This window comes from Streptopelia decaocto (genome assembly GCF_964273445.1).
Source record: "Streptopelia decaocto genome assembly, chromosome: 21".
In the NCBI taxonomy this organism is placed as follows: domain Eukaryota; kingdom Metazoa; phylum Chordata; class Aves; order Columbiformes; family Columbidae; genus Streptopelia; species Streptopelia decaocto.
Window position 1 is genome coordinate 2,706,773 of NC_138676.1, and position 17,778 is coordinate 2,724,550.

Below are 17,778 nucleotides of genomic sequence, written 5' to 3' on the forward strand. Positions count from 1 at the left end.
AAATTAGTCTAAGTTAACCAACAGCATAAATGTAAAGTGAATTACTTAAACTGTAGTATGGCTGCTCTTTTTCAGAATGAAATGTGTGTACTTCAAAGCTCACTTAAAAGAAGCCTGCTTCTAATTCTGGATTAACGTGTCCACACAGGGCTTTAATCCAGTTTACCTACACAAAGCTTATACAGATTAATTGCCTTGATCACCCACATGTCAGAGAGTCTCTGCAAGGCAGGATATTCCAGAGAACATGAAAATTTGGTCTGTGAATGACAGATAATCAGTTTACACTAGGCTTGCACCCAGGCTCATTGCCCGGTCTGACTTTGGGGTTTGTGTAGAGCTTGGTATTCGTGTCAGGAATGGAAATTTTCACCTTGGAGATGGCCCTGGATCCCCTTTAATCCTGTGTCCCCTTTAATCCTGCGTCCCCTCAAAACCTGTATCCCCCCAAATCCCAGCAGAGCCCCCCATACATGCCTTCCTGTCTTGGTATCTTTGCCCAAGACCTCACAGCGGTTGGATAAGCACCAGTTTCCTTGTCTAGAAAAGCTGGAGAAGGGAAGGAAATCAACCCAATTTGTACAAATACAGGGAAACCAGAACACTGCAAGTGTATTGGTGTCACTTTTGCATTAATAAGTCTCTGATAAATCCCCAGGCCTAAAAATACTCCTCCAACTTGGCAGCGCGGCGCAGGTTTGATAATGGAAGCGAAGGGGCTCGTGCGTTCCACAGCCCCTGCCCTTTCCCCTCGGGCTGGCAGCAGCTCTGCGCTTGTTTTTGGAAAGGCTAAAGGGCATATAATACTGAGATGTATGAAAGTCAGTCCTGACTCCTACCTGCTGAAAGGCCACGGCCTGCAAATTATCTCGATTTCAGCGGAACCAAGGGTATTATGGAAATGTCACATTCCTGAGCCAGTGGTAGAGGTAGAACACAAAAAAGGCACTCTGTGTGTGTTCAGACTGATGAATACAGGGTATGATAGTGTCTCAGCTGCGAGAGAAATTAGACAATATTATTTTTTGTAGGGCTGATGGTGCTGTCGGCATCAGATAGTCCAGGCTGAGCTTCTCTGGTGTTCTCAGCAGCCCCCTCGCAGGAAAAGGGGGTGGAAATGTGTTTCCATCAATCTGCCTTGTCCTAGAAGCAAAACCACAGCTCATCCGCTCCTGGTTAAAGGCAGAGTAGAATTAGCTTGGATGGCAGCTGAAAGATTTATCGCTGCGTAGAGAAGCCTTGGAAGAAATGTCCTTTTCTTGCCGCTTTTCCTTGAAGTTTCAGTAGCAGAGTGATAATTCACCGCGCGGGTAACGCACAGAGCACTGATTTTGTCCTCAGTCCGGAGCATTTTGATACCTCTGGCAAAATGGGGCTGCAAGCAGGTAAACTCAAAGTGGGTTTAAATGATGATGAAACGTTTGCATATTACAAAAAGGACAACGTTTCAATTTGGAGTGAAAAACTTGGTAGTTTCAGGTGAGGCTCTTCTGTCCCATCTCTCTGATGTCTCGCTTTCAGCTTTTTCTTTTCTTCTTCCACTGGTCTTTAGGAAAAAAACAGTATATTGATAATTTTTGGTGGATGTGCCCAGGTTGGGAAATGTTAATTTGAACGCATAGAGAGAAAAAGAAGCTTTTCAGACTTAATTGCTTTGGCATTTCTGTTCCTCAAGCGCTGGTCCAACTGCAGAGTATCGGAGCCTGTGTTCGGGATGCCCGAGTGTCCTGGGAGCGCCCAAAAGCAAAGCTCCAAGCTGGGAAAGCTCAGTACAGCTCTCCATCCGACTCTTCTGCCTGCTGAAACAAACAAGAAGTAAGTCTGCTTCGTATTTCCAGCTAGTGATTAGAGGCTCAGCTTCTCCAAAGCGATTAGCTGCCTAATTACCTCTGAAGACAGTGCTGTAGTTCTTTGTGCCATCTGAGCTAAGCTTAACATCCAGCCGGCTGGACCGGGCTTTGCTGAGTGCTGGGGAGCTTCGGAAGCTCTGTGGGTTTGACTCATTTCACATCAGCACGTGAGAATAAATCATGAGAGTCGTTTGAAGGCAGGGGTATAAATCAGGCGCTCGTGGCACCAATGTCTCGGGTAGTGGCTGTGGGGTCCTATTGTCATGTCCCACTTAAAAAATTTACTGAGCTTGGCTCTTGGTTTTACACATTCCACCCAGAAAACTGCAATATCCATAAGGCAAAAAGAGAGTGTATTCCTCATTCCTAGTTTCCTTTCTTTCCCTTCATGATGGGGGCTTTAGACAAGTCTTTGGCAGAGTCTCTTTGCCGCCGGTGTTATTGTGTATAGATGCAAATCAACAGAGCTTCCTTCTGACTGAACCAGTTCGGGTTTGAAGCCTCTCGCAGTCTGGTGTGGAACTCCAAACGGGCATGGCCGCTGCCTTCCGTCCTCACCCCGCTCCATCATCCATCCCCAGCAGCCCGGATGAGAGAACAAGGACACTAGAGCTGCTGGATTGGAGGTAAAGCAGAGCCACATGCTAGGGAAGAATTCTAATGCATGTGCAGAAGCAGAGGTCACCTCTGTGATACAAACCCACAAAAAAACACGGTCCTAAGGTTACAAAGTGATGTACTTAAATGCTAGGAATTGCCAGCAAAGAGATTTGCACCTTTGTGTGTGTGGCTTATGATGGTCTTTAACTGTGCGGCCACATCATCCTTTTCTAAAGCTCCCAACCTGTCTGTCTTACTGTGCAGAATGGATCGTGTTTACTTGTTCAGCCTCTATTCTCTAATTTTTCTTCTGCAGCGTCATGTCTGTCCCTGTATTATTTATTCAAATCCTGCTCTGGAAAAAGAATGGTTAACTTAAATCCTCATGGGCTCTCATGGCATCAATTGCTGTTGTACCTATATGCTTCGCGATCAATAAATTGCCCCTTCTTGAGAGGCAGAGGGGTTTTTCCCAGTTTTGCTGATGCCCTATCTGTCCCTCGTTTTAAGGCATTTTAAAAGGCCTTTGTTGTGTTCTTTTCCAAAAGAGCCTTTTGCATGGGGGGAATATGAGAATATGAGAAAGTTTAGACCAGCTTCTCCTGCTCTATTGCAGAAATCGGTGCCTGCTCCAGACCATGCTAATGTATCTTTGGTACTCGGCCATGCTGCTCAGCAAGCGTTCATTGGGAATTTGTTGCATCATGCATTATTATTAACAAGCTTCCACTTCATACTGGTGAAACATTAACAGCCACCACAGTGTGGGACTCAGGTTTGCGGTGGGATGCATTCACATGTTTTTCTTGTGCAGCCATCCCTGGTTTTTGCGGCAGAAGATGAGACATGGTGCTCCAGCTCCCGTCCTTTTGGGGCTGGATAAAGGGAGCCAAGCTGGCAGAGTTTGAGTCGGATCCAGAGAAAAGAAGCCAAAGGTGTGAAACAAACACACAAAAAATCCCTTAAGCGCGTTGATTAAGATGCCCCTCTAAAAAAAGCAGCCAGAGGATGTCTGAAGAAAAAGATGCTAATAAAGTAAATGCAAGTTGTGAAAGGCAAGCGCTGACAGAAGGAGAGGCCAAGGCAGATGTCTCCCCATCTCTGGATGGATTGCTGCTGGCTGCCTGCCCGCCCGTCTCCAAACCTGGCCCTGTCTGGCACTTCTCTTTTTTCTAATTCTTGTGTTTGAATTTATAACTCCAAGTGCAGCAGAATGAGCTTCTCCTGGACTATTAGTCCTGATGAGATTGTCCGCCCTACAGGACGAGTGTTAATTTGGAGGAGGGGAGACTTGTTTTTCACTGGCATGTCTGTTGTGGCCTTGCCGTATCCCCCTTCTCATCTCACTCAGTTCTTGGGTGTTTTCTGCTTCCCTGCTGCATTTCTGTGTGTGAGTTTTCTTTGAGTTACGTTTGGCACTCGTGGGTCAGGAATGGTTTCTCCGAGGTGTATCCTGAGCACTTCTCACTGGGATTTTCTGTGGGTGCAGAGGACACGGGGCTGCTGCAAACGGGGACAGAAGCCATGAGCAGCATTGGAACCACCTCCTGGGTTGGGTGGCACAGATCACCCGCACCCCCCGCTGGAACGTGGTCTCTTGTTCCCATTCAAGGTTTACAGCTCTCCGGCTTCAAACGGTTTTAATAACACATAAAGTTCCAGTGCTTGCTAGAGTAAACTATTCTTCTTTGTGCAACCTGTCAGGCTTTCCACAAGCCTTGCGTCTTTCTAAATACACAACTGCCACCAGGACAAACTGCCCTTTTGTGCGAGGATCTCACTTCTCCCAATGCCTTTGATATTTAGAAGGGTGACTTTTCTTTGTTCAGAAAGGTGGCGGCCCCACTGACTCTATCTGGCCACAATTAATAAATTCAGTGAAGCGGTAAGACGCCGTCCTTGTGGGGAGATTCGCCTTTCTCTTCTCCTGTCTCAATCAGGCCAGTGGAGTTTGCGGGGGGGCACTGGGTGGCATAACAGGGAATGTGTCGGGGCAACTTTAATTTCCCCGTGCGTTGCATCAAGCAGGACAGCCCGTTCCTTATTGAACCGACACTTCTGCAGGTCACATCTTCACTTAGTGCTCTGTAACCTGCAGAACTAATGACCCGAGGGATGGGCTGGGATGTCGCAACATCGGACAAAACAGTGACGGCTGCAGAACCGCAGCAATAGCACGTGCTTGGTACTCAACATACCGGTGTTAAAATGAGAAGTTAAAAAGAAATAAATATTCCACTGCTTAGATATGAGGCGTTGGAAACCTGAAAAAAAACGACAAGAACGGGAACATCATCCATTCAAGCGGCCTGTTTTCTAGCAGCAAATGCGGTTTCACAGCGCTGCCTGGTGGCAGCACTTTCAGAAAAAAGCATTTGTTAATACCCAGGCTTTCAGACACTGTAAAGTATAAATGTGTCCATCTGCCCTGTCCATGGGAACCTCAGCTCCTCCCCGGAGCTGCCACAAACCCCTCACCTGAGGAGCTGATGCTCATTGACTGCACACAGGGGAATCCATGACTCGGGTTTCTCAGGTAACTAAAGTGGTCCAGAAATCAATACAATAGAGGCCAGGGTGATTTTTTTCTGTTAAAGCAAAATTTTAAAATTACATCATTCATTTTAAACTACACCATTGCATACATTCAAAATGCATTTTAGGGGATGGATTTATCCAGGGTAGGAAGCCCTGGTTTGTGTCTGTCACACTGTGCACCCTTTTTTTTTGGGGGGGAGCTCACGGGAGGGTTTGGTGCTCAAAATTGCACAAACGGACAAGGCCTGAAGTGCAGACGGATGTTTGTGGCCGGAAGCAAAAGGGACAAGCCCAGCCTGCGCTGCCAAAGGCCGGTACCTGCAGGAACGGCTCATTGAAGAGCAGCAGATACAGTGCGTCTGTCCTTCTGCAAGCAAAGCTCGGGCAAGGGGTGTCCCGCAGCCCCTCTGCTCTGAGACACACACAGACATCCTCAGCCCAAATTAAACACCCAGAAAATTAGAGTCATCCTAGGGAAAATGTGGGATGCACCAGATAAAATTAGCTGAAGGAGACAGAAGGTTTTTCCTAAAGGCCCTGCCCCCTTAGTTAACAGAAATAAAATATTACAGTTAGTAAAATCAATAAAGTCCCATTTTCTAGGCCAAAGCAGAAGCGCTAACCTGAGCTCCTCTGCGGCGCAGAGCGGCTCCCCCCGAGTGGCTGTGGGACACCGAGGTTCCCAGAGCACCCGACTGACCCCTCCTGCCCCAAACGTCCTATGAACACACCAACACGGGCCAGCTGCTCCGAGGCAGCGGTGACACCTTCCTGCCCGTGACCGTCTCCCCGAGGCACCAGCTGCTGGAAACCGGAGCTGCTCTGCTCACAAGTCCCGCAGCAGCTCTGGACATCCAGAGATGCTGCAAACATTAGCAGAAGCAAAAAACCCCAAATAACCCCAACAGAAACCAGCTCAAACTTTGATCCAATTCATCTACTTTATCCAGGAGAGCACTTAATCATAGAATCATTTTGGTTAGAAGAGACCCTTAACGTGATGAAGTTCAACCATAACCTAACTCTGGTACTAACCCATGTCCCTAAGAACCTCATCTATACATCTTTTCAACCCTTCCAGGGATGGTGATTCCACCACTGCCCTGGGCAGCCTGTTCCAGTGCCCGACAGCCCTTTCAAAGAAATTATTCCTAATATCCAATATCCACACCTCCCCTGGTGCAACTCGAGGCCATAATAGCACCAGGAGATATTCAACAACACCTGCCAGCTCGCAGCAGCACTGGCACCACCACAAACCAACTTCTCTAAGCTCATCACGCCAAAATTATCCACCAAAGAGCGAGCCACCGTGGGACGACACGGGCATCGTCCTTCTCCAGAAACCACAATTACAGCCAGCGCTCCACGAGCCGCACACAGCGACCGGCAACCCCGCGGTGCCCGAGCCAAGTTACCTCCCCGAGCAGGCGACAGGCAGACGAGGCTCCGCCGGCCCCTCCGCAGGGTCCCCAGCACAAACCCAACACGAACTCACCGGGTCTGTCCGGTGGAGGCTCCTCTGGGGGCTGTGAGCCGGGAGGGGCCGGTCGCCTGCACCCCGGAGCCATCAGAGATCCGTTCGGGTTGGAACAGACCCTCCAGAGCATTGAGTCCAACCATAACTAAATCCGGCACTAAAATATGCCCCTAAAAACCTCATCTCATCTGTTCAACCCCTCCAGGGATGGTGATCCCACCACTGCCCTGGGCAGCCTGTTCCGGCGCCCAACAACCCTTTGGGGAAGAAATTGTTCCCAAGACGCAACCTCAACCTCCCCTGGCACAACTTGAGGCTGTTTCCTGTTGCTTCTTACTTGGGGAGACCAACCCACCCCCCCCAGCTACAACCCCCCAGCCCTACAGACACGCTTTCGGGGGAACAGCGAGGTGAGCTGTGATTTTAATTCACTCATCACCCAGGTTTTACTCTCCTCAAGACAGTTTTTCACCTTTGGGTGCCTAAAGACAGGCTGGGAACATCCATATACAACTATTGGGGTGTAACCCCCCCAGGGGACTGAACCCCAGAGGCTGCTGCTTGGGGGGGTTGGGGGGGCTGACAATGAGCTGGGATTTTTCCCAGGCTAGAACTGCACCCATAGAAAGATCCCTCCACACTGAGCTCTGTGACTGCAGTGGGAGGGGCAGGAAATTAAGCCCCAGCTAATGAAGCACTAATGATTAGCAGGTGCAAGGGCAGCTCAGGAAAAGGCAGGGCGGGGGGGAGGTGGATACAGCCCCTTGACACCCCCTAAAACCTGTTAATGATTAGAGACAGTTACATTATCACCACTCAGCCCCCTTCAGCAGCATCACCCCAGCTTAGCACAGTGACCTAAAAGATGCGCAGCCCCCAGGTGACACCACACAGACCCAGCACCGGGACTTTTAAACAAGAAGTTAAAAAAAAATCCACTCCTTAGATATCAGGAGTTGGAAACCTGAACAGAAACTACTAGAATGGAAATATAGTCCTTTTAAGTGGCCTGAACAGTTTTTTAGCAGCTAATGTGGTTTCACAGCGCTGCCTGGTGGCAGCACTTTCAGAAAAACACATTTTATAACGCCCAGGCTTTTAACAGGCCTCAGGCACTGTGAAGTTTAAGTCTGTCCTTGATGGTTTGTGCACTGTGCAGAAAATCTGCTGAGCTTCAGTTAAGGTGCGACTTTGTCTCCCGGCCTCGGGAAGAGTCGAGATCATTGTTTGCTAACTCACCCTCGCTTTGTGCTCTCTCTGTCTTTGGTGGCCGCAGGGACAACTTCAGTGGCACTGACAGCTGAGTCCTCATCGGGCACATCGGAGCAGGGGTGGGCAGTGAGCACGGAGGTCAGTGAAAGCCTGTCTGGATGCAGCAACGGTGCCTCTGACGGTGCTCAGCACATGGAAAGCTTGACGCCCGCTGTTTTAATGCACCTGTGTAGTGCTCACAGGAATTCCGTGCTTGGCAGCCTTTATGAGGTCTCCTCATCCTGTCTGTGTTGCTCTGGATGGGCAGGAATTCCTGGTGCCGAGCAGATGATGGGAACAGAGAACAGGGGTGTTGGACTTGCTGGGGCGACCTTTCTCGAGCAGTGACCTGGAGAGGCTGAATGTACGTTAAGAAGCAAACCTGGATGGTAAAGCGAGGGTTTAGGAGTGGGTTAGGTGGAGATTTCAAAAGACCCATCTCAAAACAGGCCCGACGGATCGATGCCCACGGCAGATCGTGCCCCACGGGCTCAGCGTGGCGAAGGGCCAGGACACGACTGTTAAGTTGGTTTTATTACTGGCAGCGCTTCTAAAAAGCAAAACATTCATTGGTTGAAAAGCCTGCTGAATGCCCTTCTTACAATGTTAAGAAAATATGAAACTAGCTTCCTTTAATCATCTTTTGGCTGTTAATTAACTAGGAACAATAGACTGTGCTGCCTAGAATCCCTCCTGGCCAGCTCCAAGGGCCAAGGTGGCCTGTGCCATCTGTTAGTCCTGACTTAAATCTGCCCTGTGCCTTCTGTGCAAATACCAAGCTCTTTCTCCTTGGGCTGACATGCTGGGTGAGAAGAAAGGGAGACTAAAAAAGCCCAGGCTGGTTTATTTTTTGTTAGGAAGCAGTCGCAGCTGTAACTGGACAGATAAGCAGTGGCACAGGCTTAAGGGGAGCAATCCTGCTCCACAAAGTCACCTCCTCCATTGCCTTCAGAGACGCCTGCCAGCACCCTCCAAAGCACGGCCTTTTTCCCTTTTTTTTAAAATATAATTAATGAAGCAGTGGCAAAAATACACACAAACACACAGGAATAGTTTTTAACCTGGCTTGATTAATGCTGTCAAGTTGTACATCTGAGTGTGAGCTCAGTGGGACTGTTGCTTTTGTTTAATACCACAAGACACCTCAGTCTGGATTGTTGCATTACAGTACAAATAAAAAACAGGAACAAAACCACATCTGCATCATACAAGGTGAGAAGAATATGAGAATTCTAAATATTTACAGAGAATGGCAAGTGGGGAAACCACAAAAAATATTTACATAAAAATACATGAGCTTGTCGGCATATACATTTTACACCAGTTCACAAAAAAAGACACTATATAAATTAAAGTGAAGGGGAACTCCAAAGGTAACCCAAGGCTTTCTGGGATGTTTCTCTCATGCAGCTCAGGGAAAAGAAACAAAAAAAATCAAGTCTTTTACAGCAGGAAAATGAACTGCAAAACAACCCTTTTCTCCCCCTCTTCCCTCCCCACAACTGGACCAGGCAAGACTCGGCACACGCAGGTTTTGGGTTGGATGTTGGTTTTAACCAGACCACGCCTTTCAACGCCAGGGATCTGGAGCACGAGGCTCTGGGAAAACACTTGCGTGCCTAAAGCCGCCTTGAACAAAAACAATCAAAGGAATTTCTCCTCCAGGTTTCCTAACACGTAACACATCAGTCGCTGTGATGGATGGCAGAGTGCACGTGAGGTTCTGTCCCTTTCTGGGGTTAAAGAGGAACAGGACGTTTTAAAGTTGGTTTTGTGTAGCTACTTAACTACTGCTGTGCATTCCTACTGACCCCCTCTTCAAACGATGAGCATCACATGAGGCTCTCTGGAAAGACATAGGCACAAAGTTGTGGGTGGTTTGTCATATATGCATATATATTTCACCTGATAAGACTCTTAAGAAATTAATGCTTCACTTAAGACTTCAGAGGGGCCGGGTCCTCGTTACTCACCTAAGTTTTAAGGAGGGTCTCCTATGGGTCGCATGTTCCGCTCAAGGCGGAGCTGGAAATCCGGAGCTGGAGGATGCTGTTGGACACTAACTCCTGCATGCACGGGGGAGAAACGCGGCTGCAAACTTAGCAAGTGGCCGTTTCAGAGGCAGGCAGCTTGTGGCAAGTAGAAGGGAATTATTTAAGAGCACAGATGCTTGTCATCTGGCTGGAGATAAGGTTAGGCAATAAATTATTTAATCTGAGCAGAACCGGACTTCAATCCAGCGAATTATTTGCCTCGCCGTCCCCTTGCTCTCTCCCATTTCTCTGCTAGGACGCCAAGAACTGACCTGCATTGAGACAACTGGAGCAACCTCCCCTCCTCGCCCTGACACGTAACGCCCTGTTTCATCTCAGCTGTGATTTTTTGAAAAATATAACTTTATCTTGAATTAACGAGGATGTAAAACACTTTCTAAGGACCATGAGCTTAACCACAGTGCAAGAGCAGAACTGCATAGCTCGCTGTATGGCTTGGTGTGGGGTGGATGCAGGGGTGACTGCAGAATCGCATGGAGGTGCTTAAGCTGCAGGCAGCAGCAACACCAACAAGAAAGGTGCTCATCGGTGTTGTCATTTGGGAAAAGCCAGTGCCTTAACCTTTTTAATTAGTGTATTTTTTAAATTTGTGTATTTGTGGCTCACCGCTGGTGCACAGAAATTACGTTTGGGTTCTCTGAGAGCTTCCAGCATCACCCGACGCAGCGAGCTGAGGAGCCCAGGCTCAGGCAGGAGCAGCACTAACGTTCAAGGAATACGAGTTGGCCAGGGATGGCACTTGATCTCTAGAAGGAGACAGTGGCTTTGAGCAGGAAAATCCAGAGAGGCGTTCACAATTATCAGGAGCCCCCTCAGAGCAGGATAGTCCTGGCTGACATAAGGCTAAAGCGGAGGTTTAGGAGCGTTGCTGCAGGGGCAGGACTAGGGAGTTAAGGCTTTCGTGGAGAGAGCTTTGACCTCCAGCTCTTGTTACCTGAATCCCAAGTAGCCTGAACCAAACACCTTGTCCCTGCTTCAACTGCATGCAAAAATATTATCTCACAAAAAACCCAAGCCCTCTACCTGGTAATTACTCTCAAGGAGACCGCGGTAACCTGGATCACTGCGCTGGTTTTTTTTCCTCTTTTCTCACTGCCAGATTTATTTCTGTAACATATAGGAACAGTTCTTCTAAAGAAAATGCTTAAAACAACAGCATTGCACAATAAAATAGTGTAACGCTACCGTAAGGTAGTGTTACCGAAACAGTTCCAGAGGAGGCTACAAGATTAAAAGCAGCGAACGGCTAAAGGCTGGTTAGCTACTAGAAGCAGGTTTTCCTTATGCTTTAAAAGCCCCCGAAATAGCTGTGAAACTTTTGTTAAAAAAAAAATAAAATAAAAATGGGAGTTCCTTTTGCCTTCCACAGCTGTGTGCCAACTGCACGACCTCCAGGGCTTTAGTAAAACATGAGAGGTTCCAAACAGGTAGAGAAGTTCTTCAACTGCACAAGACAGGAATGGCTTTGGAATTTATCAGTGGACATTTAAAAAACCTCCTATATCTCAAGTATTGCTTGCAAGCTCTGCCTACTGAAATGGATGTGCTTTTTAACGGGGGGGTGTAGCAAGCCCTGGGAAGGCTGCAAGCGCAATGCTGCCTGGCTTCTTTGACAATACGGAAAGCTTTTAATGACCTAGGACAACATTTTATTTGTATTCTAGAGAGTGCACTGGCCTTCTGTCCCTCCGGCTGCCCGAATACTGGGGTGAGCTACACTGCGCTACGGGAGGCGGCACGACCTCACAACGCGCAGACAGCACGTACCTGCTCCGCCTGCGCCGCCACCTCGGGGGGATCCCCTTGCCGATGCAGAATCCAAAGGCTACAGCACTGTGTCCTGCAGACCTTTGGTTTAAGGTCAGAGCTTTCCCCGATCTAAGAGCGGCAGGATGCGGCCCAGGGCAAATAGCTGCTCATGCAGGTAACTCAGCACTTACACAGTCGTTCCCAGCCTGGAAGTTGGGCTTCAGTTTACAAGCTGGGCATAATGCTTTAGAGATTTTTTTTTTAATATTTTGAAAGCAATATTTTTGTAAAGAGATGATACTGTCTGGCCAGCCACAACATGGTATTAAATTGCCTGGACTGTGATAGCAGCAAAGAGGAGTTGCCATGAAATGCTGTGCTGTTCCCAACTGTGCGTGTGTGGTTTGGTGTACTTCTGTGATGAGAAATGCAAACCTGCCCTACTTGGCTTCCATAGCTGGCTGACAATACGTGTACGACAGGCGGGTGAGCAGCAGCATGCACAGTCCCACGTGCACGGGACCACGAGGTGCAGTGAGAAGCGCTGGTAAACGCCAACGTCGAATCCCAGGAAGGTTTTTCCTTCCCTCCCTGCCCCAACAGCATCTCTTTGGGCTCTACCCGGCCTGTGTGCCAAGAGCCTGCCCTGCCGTTCCAGTTGTCTCAAAACTACGTGAAAAAGCTAAATCTCTACTAGGTAAAAACGGTGAGCGGTGGGCTGGGAGGGGGGCTGAGGGTGGGGTTTGCTTTGCTCATTGGGGCAAGATTGGGGTATTTTTCTCTTTTTTTTTCTGTCACTGAAAAAATAAAACAGTCCACTGTCCAGCAGAGGCTGCTTAGACTCTATCCCTGCGTTCCCCACAGCTCACTCGACGTGCACCTCTGTCTCAGGCCTCTGCAAACACAGCTCGCTCGGCAGGAAGGCTCCCTGGCCGAGGGCCGTGGCGTAAGTTCTACTGTGCACGTGGGTAAAACCGGGGGGCACAAACCCCCCTCCTCCCACGTAGCCCCCTCTTTGGTGCTGAGGCATGGTATGGTAATCCTCCAGATTATCGTACTGGGACACCACAGTCATAGCGCTTTGGCGTTTCCCCAGGGTTTGGTAGGGGTACAGGAGGGCAGAGTCCCTCTCCGTGCTTTCGGGGTGCTGCATTCGGAGGCTGTGGCTCCGTTCGGGTTTGGGCGGCGGTGCCATGGGGGAGGCGGCGTGTTCCTCTTCTTTATAGCAGTCTCTGGAGTGTTTCTCTGTGGACAGGGTCGGTCTGGCTCGAGACCTCTCCAAATCCGGCCTCTCCTCCGCCAACCTCACCTCCTTGTGGTTCAGTCTCAGGGTCTCCTGGTTCGCCGGGATGTACTTCCCACCTGAGTGCTGGTAACCGATGGGCTCGGGGGGCTCAGGACCACCTTTGGGTCTGTACTCGGGGTAAGGGGGCCCGTTTTTGGGTTCGGAAGGCTGCCTGTGGCTCGCGTCTTGCTGCAAGTGCGTCCGGTGCTCGCTGGCGTTGCAGCCCGGCTCGTGCCCCTTCCTGTTGCGGACACTGCTCTGTTTTTGGGGAAGGGACGGCTTCTCCGCCTGCCCGTTCCCGTAGGCTCCTCCGTGGTAGTGGCTTCTGTCCGGCTCCGGCTCGGGGTGCTGCATGTAGTAACGTTCATCCCCCTCGGGTGTAGCCGCTTTGGCCGGGTACCTCCCCTCCTTCCCTTCTGCCACGGTGAGGAGACCAGTTTTCCCAGGATCCGATTTGCTGCGCAAGTGAATCACGTCCAGTCCCCCCAGTTCCTCCTGCAGCACCGGGGCCACATTGTCGTACTGGGACATCACCGGCCCTTTCGCCTTCTGGCGTGTGCGGCTCTCCCGCCGGATGGACTGCATGCGGTACTTCTCCATGTCCTCCAGGTCCCACGACATGTACATGTGCTTGATGTCCGGCGCGGGAGGCACGTCTCTGCTGATGAAGCTGTGCTCCTTGCCTGCCAGGTGGCCGATGAGCCCTCCCCGAGGGTAGGCAGACAGGCTGGGATAGCGGTACAGACCTTTGCTTTGCAGCCGGGACGCATAGGACGCAAAGTCTCGGCTGGGCAGGGGGTGGAAAGGTCTGACCCGCACTGTGCTATAGGGATCCAGATCATAAAAGCTCCCATCGGCTGTGGTGTAGTAAGAGGAGCTGGAAGAGCTGGAGTAAGGACTGTACCGGTAATGCACCCGCCCGTTCTCAAAATAAGGCTGCAGCTGAGTGACGTGGTAGTCAGAGTGGGGCTGATATGGCTTGTACTGATACAGCGGCCGCGGGCAGTACACCGGCTCGTCGTCCGGAGGCACCTCGGTCCGCGAAATGGGGACGGAGCGGATGGCTGTGGCGGCAGGGGTGGGGACGTGCAGCGACTGAACCCTGCGGATAGTGGGGTACGGAGGAGCGTCCTCGGCGTAGCTGGCGTTGCGCAGACCCGTGGGGCTCACGGAGGACACGAACTCCGTCCGGCTGCGAGGTTTGGAGTGCAGAGCTGGGGTGCTCTTGCCTTGGTTCACGTAGGTGTTGTAGCGGGCGGCCGCGGGTGTCTCCGAGCGAGGCGGGTAGGCTGGGTGTGGGTCGGGTTTGCTGTGGTAGGAGAGGTGAGGAGGAACGCTCTCGGGTCTGTACTGATGGATGGAGGTCGGCTTGTGGTGCAGGTAGGTGTCCGGACCAGAGGGCTCGGGGATGCTCTCGGGTTTGGGATGCGGCACGTACACGGGCTGCAGGGACGCGTGCTTGGGTGGTGGAGGCGGTGGCGGCAGCAGCGCTTCCTCCACGGAGGAGGCCAGCATGGACGAGGACAGGAAGGCCTGATAATTGGAGTTGTTGATGGCGTCCGCGTTGCTGGAGTGCATGGCGGCGGCGATTTTGCTCTCCAGCGTTCTCACGGGCGGCACGGGAGGCGTGAAGCTGTAGGAGGAGTGAGTGGGGACGGACTCGGAGCGCAGGTGCAGCGGGGGAGCCCTGGTGCTCTCCCGAGGTTTCTCCAGGTGGCTCTGGTGGCCCGTGGGCACGGAAGAAGAGCAGCGGGCGGTCAAACTGTTTTCGGAGACGAAAACAGGCGTGGGCTCAGGTGGCTTTTCGGGTGCAGTTGTGCCCCATACCTATAGGGAAGAAACAGGTAGAAGTTACAAGCAAGCACCCCAAATCTGTAGTTAAAATCTCACAGATGCTTGTACAGATTAGTTCAATGTAAGTTGGTTATTCTGTGCTGTGGAGATTTTGTTAGGAGTGCTCTCTTAGGTGGTCTGCTCATCAATGTATTATACTCGTCCTAATGAAAGTGTACCTGGATTTCAACTCCTGAGGAGCTGATGAAGCAGAAATCCCTGCCTGAAATGTGCCTGTGGTGCCCAAGACAGGCTGCAGGTGGGCATGGTTCAAGGGCAGCAATCTGGATTTCTGAGCGGACATTTCCACAACTAACACTCACACGTGGAATCTGACCTGCTTTCCCAGAGACGATGTTGGAAGAGGGTTTTGTCAGCCCCCCAGAAGAGAGGATGCAAAAACTCTTCCTTGTTTCTGGCACTTTTAAACTGGCATTCCCTGCATCAGACACCCCCAGCAGATGCTCTTTCTCCTTAAAACTGAGGTATATTGGGATACAAGCCGTGCATGGACACTGTGCTTGCAAAAACACGCAAGGCCGGGAGGACACATCCACGTACCTGATTGGAACTACTTGGTGCTTTTGCTGAGGCCGCTGGCACTTGTCCCGTTGCGGACTGGTGGTCCTGCCTGTGTGCCGGGGCGGGCTGGCTGGCCGTGCGCGGTGCGGCTGTGACAGGGACGTCTGCCAGAGCCACCGGCCCGCGGCTGGGCTCAGTCGCTGTTTGGATAGTTGTTAAATACGGCATCGGAGCCGAGGCGCTTTTCTCCCCGGTGGCTGCAACAGGAGAGGACTGAAGTTTGTCATCGGCTGTGCAGGCAGGAAGGTGCTGCTTGTCCCCAGAGGTGCAGGGATGGATTTGGGGCTTATCTACAGCCAGGTCTGGTGTGGGCGCTTCCCAGTCAGGCAGTGCAGCTGGAGCATGGTGGGGTTTGTGCTCCCAGTCCCCAGCGTGGGAGGGGACGTGATCTTTGTCCCCCAGTTTACCGGGATGGAAGCCGGACTGCTCCTGCTCCCCATCTCTGCTCCCGGCCACGTCCCCTGGGTCCCGGTTCCCAGGTGCCCCCGGCGGGTGGTTCTGCTCCCCGGGTGCGCCGCTGCCTTGGCCATCCTGCTCTACTGGTGCCCCAGTCTGGAAGTGAAGTCGGTTCTCGGGCAGACTGGTGTACGGGTGGAGCTTGTCCGGAGCACCGGCAGAGAGATGGAGCTTTTCTAGAGCTGTGCCAGCTTCCGTCTCTCCGTAATTTGTGCTTTCAGAATGAGCATCTCCTGGCCTTTTCTGGGACTGGGCGGACGCTTGCTGCGCGGACTCGGCTAACGCTAGGGCTAGCATGCGCGCCGCGTTTTTCGGAGGAGGAGGAGGGATAAGAGACACAGAACTGACGGGAACAGGATCCTGGGGGGAGTCGAGGGCAACTGCTCCTAATGGGGGGAAAATTGAGAGAGAGAGTGATTGTACGTTACCCAGTAAGGAGAGTGACCTAACCTTAACGACTATTATAGAAAAATAGATGCTTTCCATGCTTTCACAGTGGCAATTCCTTCCGATGTGAAACACTTTATCTTTGTCTCACATGCAAACGCTGCTCAACAGCACAGCAGTTGATCACGAGAAGGAAAAAAAACACAAGAGATTGTCTAAAGGCTCCTCTTGCATTTCTAGAGAGGTAGGAAGTAGGTAGAAGAGAATGAGATACCCTTACGCAATTTTGATCATAAGGTTTTAGATGAAAAGGTCCTTTCTTCAAGCGTTGGCAGATTTTTAATTTAAAAATGAAAAGTCTTAGATGGTCTATTGGCTGAAATGGTTTAGAAGGACATGCTACAGATTTTCACATATGACAGGATGGGGGAACAAAAAAGCGGTATTCAAAGGATTATGGAAACTTATCTGCGATCTGTGTGATGTAGGGAGAAGGCAGAGGTTAAGACCTTACTGATCTGCACAGCCCTGCAAGACACTTGTGATCAGAACCGACGGGCAATCCCCTCTCCTAAAAGGCACGCAGAGGAGGACGTTTCTGAGAGCAGGTCCCCTTTGGAACTTAAAGAAAGAATGGAGGAAAATGCACTGTACCTGGCTGTGTGTGTCCAGTGGGTACAGTCTTATTCTGACTGCTCGATATTGGTCTCTCCCCTTCTTCTGGCACCTCTGCCTTGCCAGCAGCCACCAGCTGGGCGTGCTGGAGCTCCTGGTGGGCTCCTTCCCCTGCTCCTGTGTCACTGTTTTTCAGGGGCAAGGACATCTGGGTTGGGGACCTGTTTGTGATTTCGGCGATGCCGAGCCCTTTGCTCCAGCTGGAAGCAGAGGAGTTTCTGGCTGTGATGGACGCTCCTCCGATTGATTCTGACAGGCGGCTGGGCAGCGCGAAGGAGGCGGGTTCTGACGTGGGCAGCGGCGGGGATTTGAGGGGCTTTCGGCCCACCTTGGGCGAGAAGGTGTGAGGTTTGCAGGCTGTCTCTTCTGTGGGGCTCAGGTCCAGAGTAAAGAAGGGACTCATCTTCTCTTGGAAAGGGGAGACTGGCTCAGAGCTCGTGGCACTGCCTGGTGTCTGGGACTGGCTGCCTGATTCTAAATCCTTCTTTAGCAGGCTCGGCTTCTCCTTATTAATGCCGACTGATTCCAGCAGGGAGGTGCTGCTGTCCAGGCACTCGGACTCTGCTTGGGGTGGGCTGCACTGGAAAGACATTGGGTCAAAATCCAGGCTGGCGACTCCGATGTCTGGGGGGCTCAGGTCGACGTCTTCGGCAGATCGAGGAGAAATCAGGGCAGGAACATGGATGAGCCCCTCGTCCCCGTCGCTGTCGTCGTGGGGCAGGTTGTCGTAAGAGTTGCAGCGATTCATGTTTCCTAAGAGCTCTCCGTTGAAGGAGGCGGACAGCGCGTCACTACTGGACCTGGGTCTTCTGGGTCGAAACAGTTTCGATTCACCTGGGAATGAACAGATACACAAGGGTTAGTCTCAAAACCGTACTGCCCAGGAGGCGATGGGTTTGTGTTTTTAAAGCAGTCTCAAGGCTGTGTGTGAGATGCTCACCTGGTGAACTCTAATGTGAAAGTGCTATAGTTAGCAGCAACTGCTTATTACATTTGCTCAAACTCTTTTACAGCAGTTGTCACGTCTGATCTAGTCTG

General features: G+C 51.1%; 1 protein-coding gene across 1 annotated transcript in view; it reads right to left on the bottom strand.

Moving 5' to 3' along the window:
- Nucleotides 1–8,823: 8,823 nt before the first annotated feature.
- ARHGAP32 (Rho GTPase activating protein 32) overlaps nucleotides 8,824–17,778 on the bottom strand; it is a 104,956-nt gene continuing 96,001 nt past the window's right edge. Inside the window, exons 21-23 of the mRNA XM_082070513.1 lie at nucleotides 16,720–17,574; nucleotides 15,202–16,064; nucleotides 8,824–14,634 (exon numbers count right to left, since the gene is read on the bottom strand). Coding sequence (XP_081926639.1) covers nucleotides 12,388–14,634; nucleotides 15,202–16,064; nucleotides 16,720–17,574 — 3,965 coding nt within the window. The 3' untranslated portion in view covers nucleotides 8,824–12,387. The remainder of the gene's footprint in view (nucleotides 14,635–15,201; nucleotides 16,065–16,719; nucleotides 17,575–17,778) is intronic.